At 37.7% G+C, this 13,216-nt stretch overlaps 1 protein-coding gene across 1 annotated transcript; it reads right to left on the bottom strand.

Annotated features, from left to right (window-relative positions):
• Nucleotides 1-920: 920 nt before the first annotated feature.
• Nucleotides 921-11,247, bottom strand: LOC116293486 (cyclic AMP-dependent transcription factor ATF-2). Its single transcript, XM_031700915.1, has 11 exons — nt 10,968-11,247; nt 10,692-10,794; nt 8,986-9,068; nt 8,352-8,384; nt 7,192-7,635; nt 6,546-6,724; nt 5,455-5,520; nt 4,085-4,156; nt 3,611-3,707; nt 2,914-3,034; nt 921-2,282 (listed from the first exon to the last, which is right to left on the bottom strand). The coding sequence occupies exons 1-11, from the start codon at nt 11,016-11,018 to the stop codon at nt 2,095-2,097; spliced, it is 1,437 nt and encodes a 478-aa protein (XP_031556775.1). The 5' UTR covers nt 11,019-11,247; the 3' UTR covers nt 921-2,094.
• Nucleotides 11,248-13,216: the final 1,969 nt, after the last annotated feature.

The raw sequence follows: 13,216 nt of genomic DNA, 5'->3' as shown, positions 1-13,216 counted from the left end.
TAATCCTTGAAACACTGATTACTAAATAGTACAAAATAGTGCTAATTAAACAATAGAAAATAATGGAATTTGTATGAAATTATGCTATTTAGTATACTAAAGTTTCACGTATTTACTGTGGTCACTCTAGTCATGTGAACTGGTAGCCTGCGTAGCGGCCCTCTGGTAGGGAATTTTGGGCGAGAGGAGAAGGGAGAGGGAGAAGGGACTGGGGAGGGGAAAAGGGAAGGGGAGGGGCACAGTCCCCTCTCCTCTTCCCTTTTCCCCTCCCCAGTCCCCTCTCCCTCTTCCTTCTCCTCTCGCCCAAAATTCCCTACCAGAGGGCCGCTACGCAGGCTAGTGAACTGGATAAACAATACACCCGAAACCAGGAAAAATTTTGTACCCTAGACGAATGGCAATGTATATACCCCACACTGCTTTACCGGTAAAGGTCTCAACTGGCTTGTTTGGAATTATTGTATAAACAGGTAAGAATGCATGCATGTTTTTCCCCCATCATTGTGCACATCAACCAGTGCAGAGGCAAGCTCCAAAACCTCGTTTCTTACCATACAAATTGATGGTTTTCACAGCCGCCATGTTGGATGAATTTAACAACAAATTCGTCATTAGTTTCTTTTGTTATATCATCCAACATGGCCGCCGTGTCTTTTGTTATTTCATTCTCATGGGAATGATTGAAAACAAGCGATATTGACCTTTTATATCTAATAGGGTGCTCACACTAAATCCGTGAAACAAATACTAATTTTTAGCACTAAATAGTGATAATTAAACAATAGAAAACAAAGGATTCTGTATGAAATAGTACTAATTAGTACTATTTAATGTTCACGGTTTTAGTGCGTGCACTCTATCTTACACCGGACAAAAAAGTTTAAGAACTTCTTTGTCGCAAAGGAAAGATAGCTGCTCACTTTTGATCATTTTCAATATTTTAATGTATTAGCTGTAACTGTAATAACAAGGCTAAATTACATTGTGGACACAATGTCTCGTTTAGATATTTGTTACATAAAAAAACACCACAGCTCTCGCTTACAGGTTCGACTTATGGTATGATAATGTACATTATATATATTAACCGCAAAAACCTTAAATAAGAGGCAAGGTAGGTCCAGGATCCAATAGATGCAGACATCAATATGTCATGCAATCATTGGGCCAACCACGGTTTAGCTTCTATTTATGAAAGTGTAACCAAGCTACCAAGTCAACTTGCCACAGGTAGCCCATCTCTAATACCATTCATTACATATCTGATGACCCACGACCCTAGGTGCCAGAGGTTCCTTGAAGCACAAGGTGTTTTCCCTACGTGCCACCTCCGGCTTCCTGCGTCCATACTGGATTGGACAGAGAAATATGGCAGCGAGGATTTGTTTAGAGGCGGGACAAGCCTTTTGCTTAGCAAAAGAGTTAGCCGTCTTAGCATCCGTACCACTTTTTGTTTAAACGGCCTCTTAGTAGACCCCAGAGGTAGTCTTGGACTTGGTTACGTCTTACGTATAAGATAACTGGACAGATTCATATTATCTGATTGTCACATGGACTGGTATACACGATAGTTGGTATAGATATAAGTTAGTATGAAGAAGAATCGCCGGCGTAATTCAATTTATGCTGCTCTTTTGTATATCTATTGCGACTTGTTCTAAAGATTGTAAAGGCAAGATTACACGGAGCAATTGCGACACAAGTTGCATGGAGCATTGCAGAGTGTAACCTACAGCGCAATTTGAAAATATGTTGCGAGACAAACTGCAGCATTCGTTGCGAAAAGTAGAATTCTACTCTTGGCAACGATTGCTTCTTCATTGCACCATACAAACCTCTTCTACAACCTATGCAGAGTAAATTTCTCCTTTTATAGCGCCTTAAAGCTGGTATTGCGATATCAGCTGTGCCGTATATATTACATTACACCAGAGACTCTTCTCCTCTCGCGACAGTTCTAGCAATTAACAAAAACCAAACGCCTAATAGTTTCACCAAGCACTGCTTGTATTTGTCTTCCTACATTGTCATAAAATGTCTCTGTTGCTATGGCAACGAATAAAAAATTCTGCTGCTAAGGTAACGAGGAATAAACTATTCTGCGGACGCCCAGTTGGATTGTCCTCCGTAGGGGTCACCCATTGCACGCTGCGCCATTTGAGTAAGAGCGGTAGTGGCTACGTCTTCTGGCGTCACTTCGTTACGAGTAACTGTTAGTGCCAGTCCGTTAGGGGTCTCTGTTACCTGTACATGACCCCCATTAGTTCTGGGCTGAACATTACCTAAAATTTAGAAGAAACACAAGACACCTATTGAATAAAAACATATCCATCTCAAGAATTGTCGCAAAGTTCGTTGGGTAGCATTGGGTAGCGTTCGTCTTTCACCGCTACGAGTCCAACGGGTCGGCTCGCTGGTTCGAGCCCCGCGTTCGTCACATGTGAATTGAGTTTGTTTAATGTGTTGTTCTCTCCTATGCTACGAGGGTTTTCTCCGCGTTCTCCGGGTTCCTCCCTCGTAAAAAATAAACGTGATTTGAACGTTGTGTGCATAGAATATCGAATGTAGTGGTAGTGCGTATGAGCGTAAAGTGTCCCCAATTAGTGCGGAAGCGCTATAGAACGACTAGACCCTTAAATAAAAGCGATTTATTTTATTTTCGTGCGCATGAAAATACTTTAGGCACCGATAGAAAAACTTCAATTTTCATCGAACCTGGGAATAATCAATGGATAGCTAGTCAGGACACGGAGCAAATTTAATGGCTCTTTTTAATTTTGGGAGGGTAAAAAATAGAGAACCCGGAGAAAAATTCTTGAACCAAGAGAAATCTAACCAAATCAAATACCAAAAATAAAATAAAATTTCCAGATATTGCACTACAATACTGTTGATTTAGAACTCTATTCTTACCTTGCCCTATTGGATTCTGAACCGACATGTTCTGCTGGGCGAGAGTAACAGGACAATCTTTATGAGCCAGTAAAAGCGACTTTAGTTGCGCTACTTCGGATTTGAGTAACGAGATTTCATTCTGCAAGCAAAGCAAGCGTTGTTAGCTTCAAAGATACTAGATTTCAGGTTACTAGAGAATGTGTTCGATCCTCTCTCCATCAGAGGAGATGGGGTGGAATACTCCCTGCTCTGAGAGTAAAACGTTTTATAAATCATCCCAAAACTCAACCCAAAATACCGAAGACGCTGTCTGTGTTTTTTTCCACGTGATATACTGCCCGTCTTTAGCAATTCAGTATTAAAAAGCTCGTGTGAGCCTTAATCCGAGAGCTTTACCTAACGGACGGACCCTGGTTTGAATTTCATTCGATGCAAGTTGTCTGTCATTGTCATTTTAGGGTTTTTTCCCCGGACTTATTACCAGGCAGTGTAGCGGCGCAGAGGGGAGACTGGAGAGGATCACCTAAACAAACCTATTGAGAATCCTAAAATGTGATTGGCTGAGGCATCCCCTTCTCTCCCCCTCTCCTTGAGCCACTCTGCAGCTACTAATTACTACGTCTCATTAGCTGACTGATGAAGCGTTCCTCATAACAGACCATAATGCAACGTATTTTTTACGACTCCGGAAAGGCGTCATAACTAGATTCTGTACCTGTAGCTGGGTATTTGTGTCAGACAGATCGTCAGCTTTCTTTTCGAGCTGTTGAACCCAAATCTTTCTTTTCTCTCGGCATCTCGTAGCAGCAGCTCTAAAGAGAGACACAGCCAGATAGTAAGTATGTACGAACAGCATATTATATCATATCACGAAGCCCAAAAATATACGACTAGTGTTTTTGTATCATACGCAGACGTTCTCAGGGTCGTCGCGAAGTGAGGAGAAAAATGTTGCGTCTGGGTACGTAGGGGGTAGTGTTTTGGCTTCCTACATCGGTCTGAGAAGTAATGGTTTTGATTGACAGAGCCCAAAATTATTTAAGTGGACTGCTTTTGTTTGTTTGATTATACCAGAAAGTGATGGTACAATGGCTTTCTCACTATGACGCAAAGATAAAATACAATAATTTTGTATTTTATTGTTAAACTGAAGGTAGATTGTACAACATATCCTCATCATTCCTCTTACCTATTTCGTTCTAAAAATTTCCGCCGTCTTTCATCGGGATCTAGTTCTTCTTGTGTTCGTCTAGGACGTTTTCTGGAATAGTAAAATATTACATTAGTATAGGTAACTGGAGGATATGTTATTCCCCAACCAAGTAGTCTAAAGCCCCGTTTACACTAGCCATTTTTGCGGCGATTTTTGCTGCGATTTGTGCTATTTTGTCCATAATAAATAATGGTAAAGAATTTACTTGTAAAGTTTTTTTCAGGATACCAAGATTTTCCTTTCTAAGGATGAGACAAAAGATTTCATATTTCCTAAAAATTGCCACAAAAATCGCAGCAAAAATCGCCGCCAAAATCGCCAGTGTAAACGGGGCTTAAGTAGGGAATGACCACTGTCTAGCTTTCGACCAGTCTAGAAGTCTTAACAAAATGATGTAGTCGTATCCTAACTAACAGTAGGATACACTTGAAAGTGTTTTAAAAAACCAATAATAGAAAAAACAACTTGTATTTTGATTAATGTATTTTGCACTAAAGACTTGTCATGAGTTTTTACAATCCTGAATGGTTTAAACAGAAACGTTTTCACTGAAATATTAATGCTGCAATTTTTGTCTTCGAATATCTTAAACCTATTATATACTAAAAAATCTTCATATCGAGACTAACATTTGACCATTCCCATAAAATAAAATGTCAATTGAACAAATAAAAAAAAGTTCACAAAAGACAGTTCATTATAGGAGAGGCAGAATAGTTGGTCACATCAAATTACCTGGAACACCATACGTCTACATTAGCTCCACAAACTCTTAATTCCTGGTAAATTTGAACCATTTTACCAATGCTTTCATTGATGTGCACTGATTGACGCAACAATGGTGATAGGTAAATCGGGCAATAGACTACCGTTAAATACATTGTTCAGCACCTTACAATTGACAGCAGTGTATTGCCTGATTTCCCTGTCTCAACTGTTTAGCGAGGCTGCTTAATGCGCAAACATCGTCACAATCTGGAAGAAATGACCACGATTGCTGCAGAGTTCCCTTACATTAGTTGAAACAAATTCAGAAGGGGTATTAGTGAATTCCATATCAGGGGGTAAATTTATCTTGCATGGGGAGGGGTGGGTGATACATGCATATGTCTTCCAAAGCATTCTTTGTTAATACCATTCAGAAATACAACTGAAAATACCCCTCTCTCCGGCAGCAGATTTCATGGCTTCTAAATCTGGTCTACAGGGCCTAAGTTAACTCTGAGCCAAATTTCATGCTTTCTTCCAGTCTGTAACGATATTGCCAAAAGTTGACCTTTACCTACCTCACTTGATCAGCACATAGCAATAAAAACAGTGGTAATAAGAAAATTCTGTTTTCTTACTTGTCTTTTTGGCCATATGCCATTTCTTCATTATCATTATCATTTTCATCCCAATGATCTCCGTTTCTGGAAATAATATTAAGATTATTGTGGAGTGAGTCTTGTGGAAGTGCCCCATATGGGTAATGATGCTTGTAAAATATATAATATAAAATTAATATAATATAAATACTTCCAAAAATTTTAAATCCTATTTTCCTTATTTCTATCAAATTAATTAATCGATAATTTCAAATACCAAAGTATTATATATGTGTATGAGAATATATGAAATATATATTTGTACTGCAGTTGTAATGTATCAAATTGAGCTGATCCTCGCAGTATATGAAGCAACTTATGCAGCTGCGAATTGAAAGAAAAAAAGTAATCATGATCTTTCTCCATATTATTAGAAAAGATCATAATCATAATAGGGGAGGGGAATGCAGGTTCTTAAGATCTTAAGTCAATCAAAGGGTTTCATTAACTAATAGTCCCCTTCACAGTTCTCTGCACCATCTTGAAAGGTAGCTGTACCTTTACATCGAAGTGAGACTGAGGGTGAGCTTGTAATGATAGATACCCTTTTTAACACCTTGGACAATTATTCACGAAAAGAAAGCTACCTATCAATATGGCGCTGGGAACTGTGAAGGGGAAGTACTAGGTGTTGATGATATAGACCTCCTAACTTTACCAAGGTTTTTTGAGAATCTTGAAAATATCCTTTGTACACTTGATTTGGAAAGCAAAGAGCTTTTTATATATTTAGTTTTTGGGGGCTTTCCTTTGAAAATGCCAGTACAGTGCCAGTAATAAAATCTAACTACAAAGTATTGGAAGAGCATTACACAATACCACAATGCGCATCCAAATAGTTTGGCTGCACAAGCATCCTATACAGGATGCATAAGCCCCACTGCACTGCACTGCTACTTACATGATGAATGTCAGAACAGAAAGAAAAACACACATTTACATTTGAAATTTGAAAAGCAAAGGTTGTGATACATGAATTTGTGCAGTAAAAACAAAGCCTAAGTATGCAGTATATTTACAATACAATCAAATGAATGAATTTCTTTCTAGTTAATAATCAATCAACTTACGAAAAATGATGCTGTTGCTGGTGGTGATGAATTTGTGAATGAGCCACATGATTTGAAAGACCATTGCGATTTTCTGAGGTCACCATGTCTACAGCTTCAGTCATGGCTTGACTTATGATATTATCTGCATTGTTGATAGCATTGTTGTTGTGGTTCTGACGCAGCTGTTCTTTCAGACGCTGGAAAATGAAATGTACTGATCAACATATGAAATGCCTTTTAAAAAATCACTCCTTCAAACAGTTTCTATAAATTTTCTTATTATCATAATCTTTAGGTTTACATTTAAACTTTTTTATTGCATAATTATTGCCAGGTAGATGTTTGAGGGGGGGGGGGGGGGGGGGAGTTATAACTGGAAGGAAATGGTTATATCCTGCAAGTCAACATCTTATGTTGTCGAATGTGAGTTGTGAGATACCAGCTTCTAAATGAGCTTATCACCAGGGGAGGGGGTAAAGTCATATCTGGAAGGATATTTCCTCAGCAAAACAAGGGCTAATATCCAGGATTTTATAATATGATAGCTACTTCTTCCCTAAAGCACTCCTTTCTTTCTCATAACTAACCACTAACCAGCAATGAGCTGTCTTTTTTTCATAGACAAGAGTATCTAGTATGACTGGAAATGATGTATAATAGCTACCTGTTTAGCACTTCCAATAAAGGAAGGTGGATTACTAGCACTAGGACTGCTAACTATTGCAGGTGTTGGAATAGAAACCGGCATTGATGTTTGACCAGTTGTCCTTGATAAGTGACCAGGTACAGGAAGAGCTGCTGGTACTGGTATATTTGCATTAGCTATTGCAGCAGGGATTACTGTTGGTATTTGATGACGTGGGGTGGTCCGTACCAAGACAGACACTGCGGCTGATGTATTAGATGTCTTGGGTGTAATGGGTGGAGGATCTCTTAATGTAGTAAGTGGTTGGGTTGCTGCGGGAACAACGACCGTCTCAGCAACTATGGGTATCTCTGGTATTGCTATTTCTGTTTTGGATGCTGAAATTGGTGCATTAATGATGATGACGCTATTCTCATTTATGGTGCTGTTTGTTGTCGTGGCAACAGACTGAGGTGGATGTTCCTAGAAAATATAAATTAAAGAATTATTAAAGACTTTGATGTCTGAAAACCAAGTGCAAAGTACAAAATGCAAGACAGACACATAGTAATGAAATCAGTGGTAAAATTTTGAAAAAGTTATTGCCTCATTACTTAGATATGTTAAATAATTCAGTGAAAAAAGTTGGGATCTTTTTAAAAAAAAATTAAATTACCATTATCTAAATAATAATTGAGAAAGTGTATTAAAAGTCAAGTGAAATACTTCTCCACCCTTAAGGACTTCTCGCTAATACAATGCAGCCTTACTACTGAACATGCAACTAGAAACTTCCTCTGGAAAAAATTGTCAAGCATATTTATTCTTTTTTTTTTCTTCTTAAACTTGATTAACAAGTAGAAACTTTTTGGGGTTTATTTTCTATATATGCTTGAATGTTAGGCTTGATACTAGGAAGAAAAGTTTTGACTTCCTTAAAATAAAAAATTCCCTGGAGATAGTGTCGAGGCCATGGCTTATTTATAGATGTTTTGAAGCATCACATCCCAATGCCCATAACACAGCTTGGGCTGCCTGTGGTTAGATGCATGGCAGAACAATAAAAATACCTTTGCTCTTGGGAATTGAATTTGAATGGGATGGTGCAAAAGCTCTATTGATATTTTCCAAAAAATAAGATTAAGTGATTAATTGGCTCAAATTCCTAAGATATTATATTTTGCAGATTTTATACAAACCTCAGAATTCGAAGGTGCTGCTTTTTTAAACTCCTGAAATAGAAAAATGGCAAATTATACATTGTACCTTAGTTAATGCATAACAGAGGTTAATACTCTACTTGGTAATTACATATCATAATTTTAAAGAATGCAACAACTTAATGTAACAAATTTTTTTACATAATGAATTCTTTTGAATTTTTTTCTCTAAATATTCAAGAAAATAATTAAACTATTCAATGACGGGAGGAGTTAAATGTTACAAGTTTTATTTATATGATTTCAATTTTTAAACTTGTTATAATTTTAATCTATAACTCCTCATCGCTAATCACCACTGCAAGTACAGAAGAGGCACATCTCAACGGGGTTGAACTGAAAGCGTGTGAAGGCACCTCCGCCAGCTACTATACAGTCCATGTATGACCCCCGAGCACAGCTCTAACCAGTTTGAATTAGTTAGGGTTGCTTTGAGAGGAGGGAGGAAAAGCCCTCAGAGTCAGAAGGAGAACCAAACTCAGCTCACATGGAATTCGAACCCTGACTGGGATTCAAACCCTGCACAAACCGTCAGAGGTGAGAGGCGAGCGTTTCAAACTTATTATAATTTTTTTTAAATAATTCATATAATTTGCAAACTTATACACCCTACCTGATCAAATGGATTTTCAAGATCTTGAAATAAACCTTCTTTTTCTAAATTTTCTAAGAAACGAGTTGGGGTAGGAGTTTGATCTGAAAATTAGAAATGAAAAGAGGTTGTATTACAATAACATATACAACTCAAAATATAGCATCATTCAATAAAGGTTTTGCACCATCACATGCCCATGCCCATAATACAGCTTAGGCTGCCTGTGGTTCGATGGCAGAACAATAAGGTCCCTTTGCTCTGTGGAATTGAATTCTTTATTATGTAAAACGATTGTATTGTTCCTGCCATCTAACAGTTCCATATGAATGAAACCAACACTGAAGCTGAGGCTAATACACTACTTGAAAGATTTTTATCGACTAGACATACAGCTTTAAAGCCCTAAAATACCATGAGGGAAAGAAGATAAAGGATTCCCTCAATAGTCCCCTTTCACAGTTTCCTGCGCCATCTTGAAAGGTGAGCTTGTAATGATAGAGAATAATTGTCCAAGGTGTTAAAAAAGGTTTCAATCATTCCAAGCTCACCATTCATCTTGCTTCAATGCCAAGGCAATGCTACCTTTCAAGATGGCGCCGAGAACTGTAAAAGGGACTATTTACCACTAAATTAACCATTTCCTTATTAAGAAAATAAAGTCAATCATGGAAATGTTACTTGATTAAAACATTATTTTGAGAAATTGTATGTAACATAAAACTAAAAGTTGTAAAAACGTTTTGTAGCATAGGTAAAAGAATTTGAGTCTTCTCTTGGTATTCAAATTTATGATATATATCTTATACTCATTAATTATTCATAAGCTCATCGACCAACCAGGGTTTCTTATTTGTACCACGTGCAGTAGTATGAAACCCCCATCAAATACGCCCGCACCCATTTCAAAGTTCTAGTACTTTGAAATATTTCAAAGTCCTACTACTCGGACTTTGAAATATTTCAAAGTACTAGAACTTTGAAATAAAAACAAACATAACAAAAAGAGTATAAGATGTTGTGTCAAATACCAGTCACTGTATTCTATTGGGGATGCCGAGGCATTTGAAATTCCACGAGGATTTTGAAACCCCAATAGAATACAGCAACTGGTATTATTATTTGAAACATTACATCTGAAACTTTAAAATTCTTATTTATCTATTTTTTCTTACATTATATAAAGGGGGAGGGAAATGCAATATATTTGTTATAATTGAATGAGTTCTAAAATTCAATGAAAATATAAGACTTATGACAATTTAATAAGGAACAAAAAATTGAATATAAAATCAATCTAAATTTTTTTTAATGGTTCACCAGATTCAAGTGAAATTTTTTCAAAGGATTTTTTTTCCTCAATTTCCCGGTAATGAATAAAAACACATTATATTGGGATCACGCTACATGATTCATTGTGTTTGCAATTTATCAGCAACACGTTTGATACGTTCGATTTTAATATTTTTCTTAATATAAAAATACTAACATTCAGGCTTTATATTCAAAAAAACTTTTAAACCCAATATAAGTTTACGAAAGCTTTTAAAAAGATCCTAAAATATTTCCTTTTGACATACGGGGATAAAGTATAATAGAGATTGTGATGATTGCTCAATAGTTATTGGCAACCTTAAAATTTCAATACTACGATGACTGAAGCCACTGTTTCATCAACAGAAGTCCGACAAATGCATATTTTTTGGCGTTTTTCGTTGTCTTCTTACCTGCTAGTTGGAGAAAATCGGTACTTTTTAAGTTCCCTGGTAACTTGAGCGATAGTTGGTGTTTTTGTTTATGACTTTCAAGGTGATCGTTATTGGCGAATCTCTACAAGTAGAAGTAGTACAAATCAAATAAGGGGAAAATTTTGAGATAGATAGAGGCTTACGTAAGGCATTCGACTCAGAGAGTGACGACATCGAGATGAAATCATTATCCACCATTGAATAATACCCCAGGAACGAGCATAAACAGGCAGTTAGAAGCCGCCGATCTCTTACCTGACCACAATTTGGAGCTGAACAAACGAATGGCTTGTCGTCCGACTCCATATTGGATCGAACTACCCTCAAGTCCTCTTCAAAACAACGCCAATAAACTTGTTCACAGTAATAAAATCTTCGCTTTTACGATTTATAATTCAAATTAAGACGTTCTAAAACCTATAAAGGCCAGTTTCTTGCAAGAAAAATTCCAAAAATATTGCCAAAAATATATAAATAGAAGCTTTTTGCTTTGGGCGCCTTTTCACGCACGCATATTTTTGTCACATGACGTAATGGCGAAGGGCTTCGCGGCGTGACGTCACGATACGAGCCTCGCTTTCGCTTCTTTATGATTTTGCTTTTGGGGTCGAATTAATAAACGCGTTTAATAAATCTGACATGTTCGAAGCTGATTGGCCTGCTTACGGGTAGAATGATGTCATTCATGAAAATAAACAGCGTCTTTCAAGGGGAAACCCCCAAAGCCATGTTTTCGCTTTCGGACAAATTTTAAACTCGTGTTATCGAATTGTTAAATGAAAGTGAGAGCGATACGCCGCGGGTGAACACGTTATTGATTGAAAACTAAAAAATACAAAAGCGAATTTATGTTTTAACAGGATAGAGCCAATATTGAAGCGGAATTCTTAGCCTGATTGATTTTCCGGTCACAGGAATAGGAATTTGTCCGATGGAAGGACGAAGGACACAATAAAGTAGGAAATAAACTCAATATCATTTGTTTATAAATGTAAAAGGCTTTTTTTTTAAACAAGAAACAACAAAGGCTGCAATGAAAATACTGGGAGTCTCTATATGGAGAATTAAATTATCAAAAGTGTGCATCGCAAGAAAACGAATTTGAAAATAAGGAAGAAATTCCTAGACTTCCTGTGTTCAGTCACTATGTTAGAGCAGGCCGGACCATATGGTGTCTTGGTTTACGCCGGCATGCATGACACAGAACCTGCGTTTCGCTCTAAATGCGTCAGTGAAACTGACAACGTTTTCAACAAATAAAAGCTGTTCTATTATTTTCTGGGTACAGTAGATGATCATAGAGCACCATCTAAGTTTTTAGAGTCTAGGAATGGGACCACTCTCGACTTGCTACCTAGAACAGACGTACGTCTTTTATTGCAACTCATATTTTAGAGGCCAAAACTCATATTTTAGAGGCCACTGATTAAACAAAATAAAAACTGAATCTGCTTTTCAGTTTACATACTTTATTCGATAACATTTTATAGTTACTGAGTATTAGATCATGAGAAACCTTAAAGCATTTTTGTCTGTTTGGAAGCTGCTGTAATTTGGACTTATCCACCAAGTGGCATCGCTCTCTTGCTGGCACCAAATCTGTTCTGATCAAGAGATGCTAGTGATCTCTTCCCACCAAATCTGTTCTGATCAAGAGATGCTAGTGATCTCTTCCCACCAAATCTGTTCTGATCAAGAAGTGCTAGTGATCTCTTGCAACCAAATCTGTTCTGATCAAGAAGGTGCCAGTGATCTCTTGCCGGCACCAAATCTGTTCTGATCAAGAGATGCTAGTGATCTCTTCCCACCAAATCTGTTCTGATCAAGAAGTGCTAGTGATCTCTTGCCGGCACCAAATCTGTTCTGATCAAGAAGTGCCAGTGATCTCTTGCCGGCACCAAATCTGTTCTGATCAAGAAGTGCCAGTGATCTCTTGCCGGCACCAAATCTGTTCTGATCAAGAAGTGCCAGTGATCTCTTGCCGGCACCAAATCTGTTCTGATCAAGAAGTGCCAGTGATCTCTTGCCGGCACCAAATCTGTTCTGATCAAGAAGTGCCAGTGATCTCTTGCCGGCACCAAATCTGTTCTGATCAAGAAGTGCTAGTGATCTCTTGCCGGCACCAAATCTGTTCTGATTAAGAAGTGCTAGTGATCTCTTGCCGGCACCAAATCTGTTCTGATCAAGAAGTGCTAGTGATCTCTTGCCACCAAATCTGTTCTGATCAAGAAGTGCCAGTGATCTCTTCCCGACTTTCTTTTGCCTATCCGCTCGGACCGTATCCTGTCGGCAAAAGAATTAGAATAAGAACAATAAGCTTGAGTATGTAAAACCACTATCTAACGCCCATTAACCAACGCTCTTTAGTCAAAGGCTGCCGGATGGCAGGTGCCGGTCGAGATATCTCTCGTCTTATATATTGATGGTATGCATCATCCAACTATAGGTTTGAAGCTGCGTAAATATAGATCTTACATTTACATTACATCTTTAATGGCTGTACG

Source organism: Actinia tenebrosa, unplaced genomic scaffold (assembly GCF_029948245.1).
Source record: "Actinia tenebrosa isolate PJP-AT-01 unplaced genomic scaffold, QUT_ActTen_1.0 PGA_scaffold4__44_contigs__length_22323623, whole genome shotgun sequence".
Taxonomy (NCBI): Eukaryota; Metazoa; Cnidaria; class Anthozoa; order Actiniaria; family Actiniidae; genus Actinia; species Actinia tenebrosa.
Note: the sequence above shows the minus strand (reverse complement) of the source record. Positions and strands in the feature narration are given on the sequence as shown.

Coding starts and splice junctions, on each gene's coding strand:
- LOC116293486 (XM_031700915.1), bottom strand. CDS start 11,018: ATGGAGTCGGACGACAAGCCATTCGTTTGTTCAGCTCCAAATTGTGGT. Junction 10,795..10,967: donor CAGCTCCAAATTGTGGTCAG/GTAAGAGATCGG, acceptor TTCTACTTGTAG/AGATTCGCCAATAACGATCA. Junction 5,521..6,545: donor CAGCAACAGCATCATTTTTC/GTAAGTTGATTG, acceptor TATTATTTCCAG/AAACGGAGATCATTGGGATG.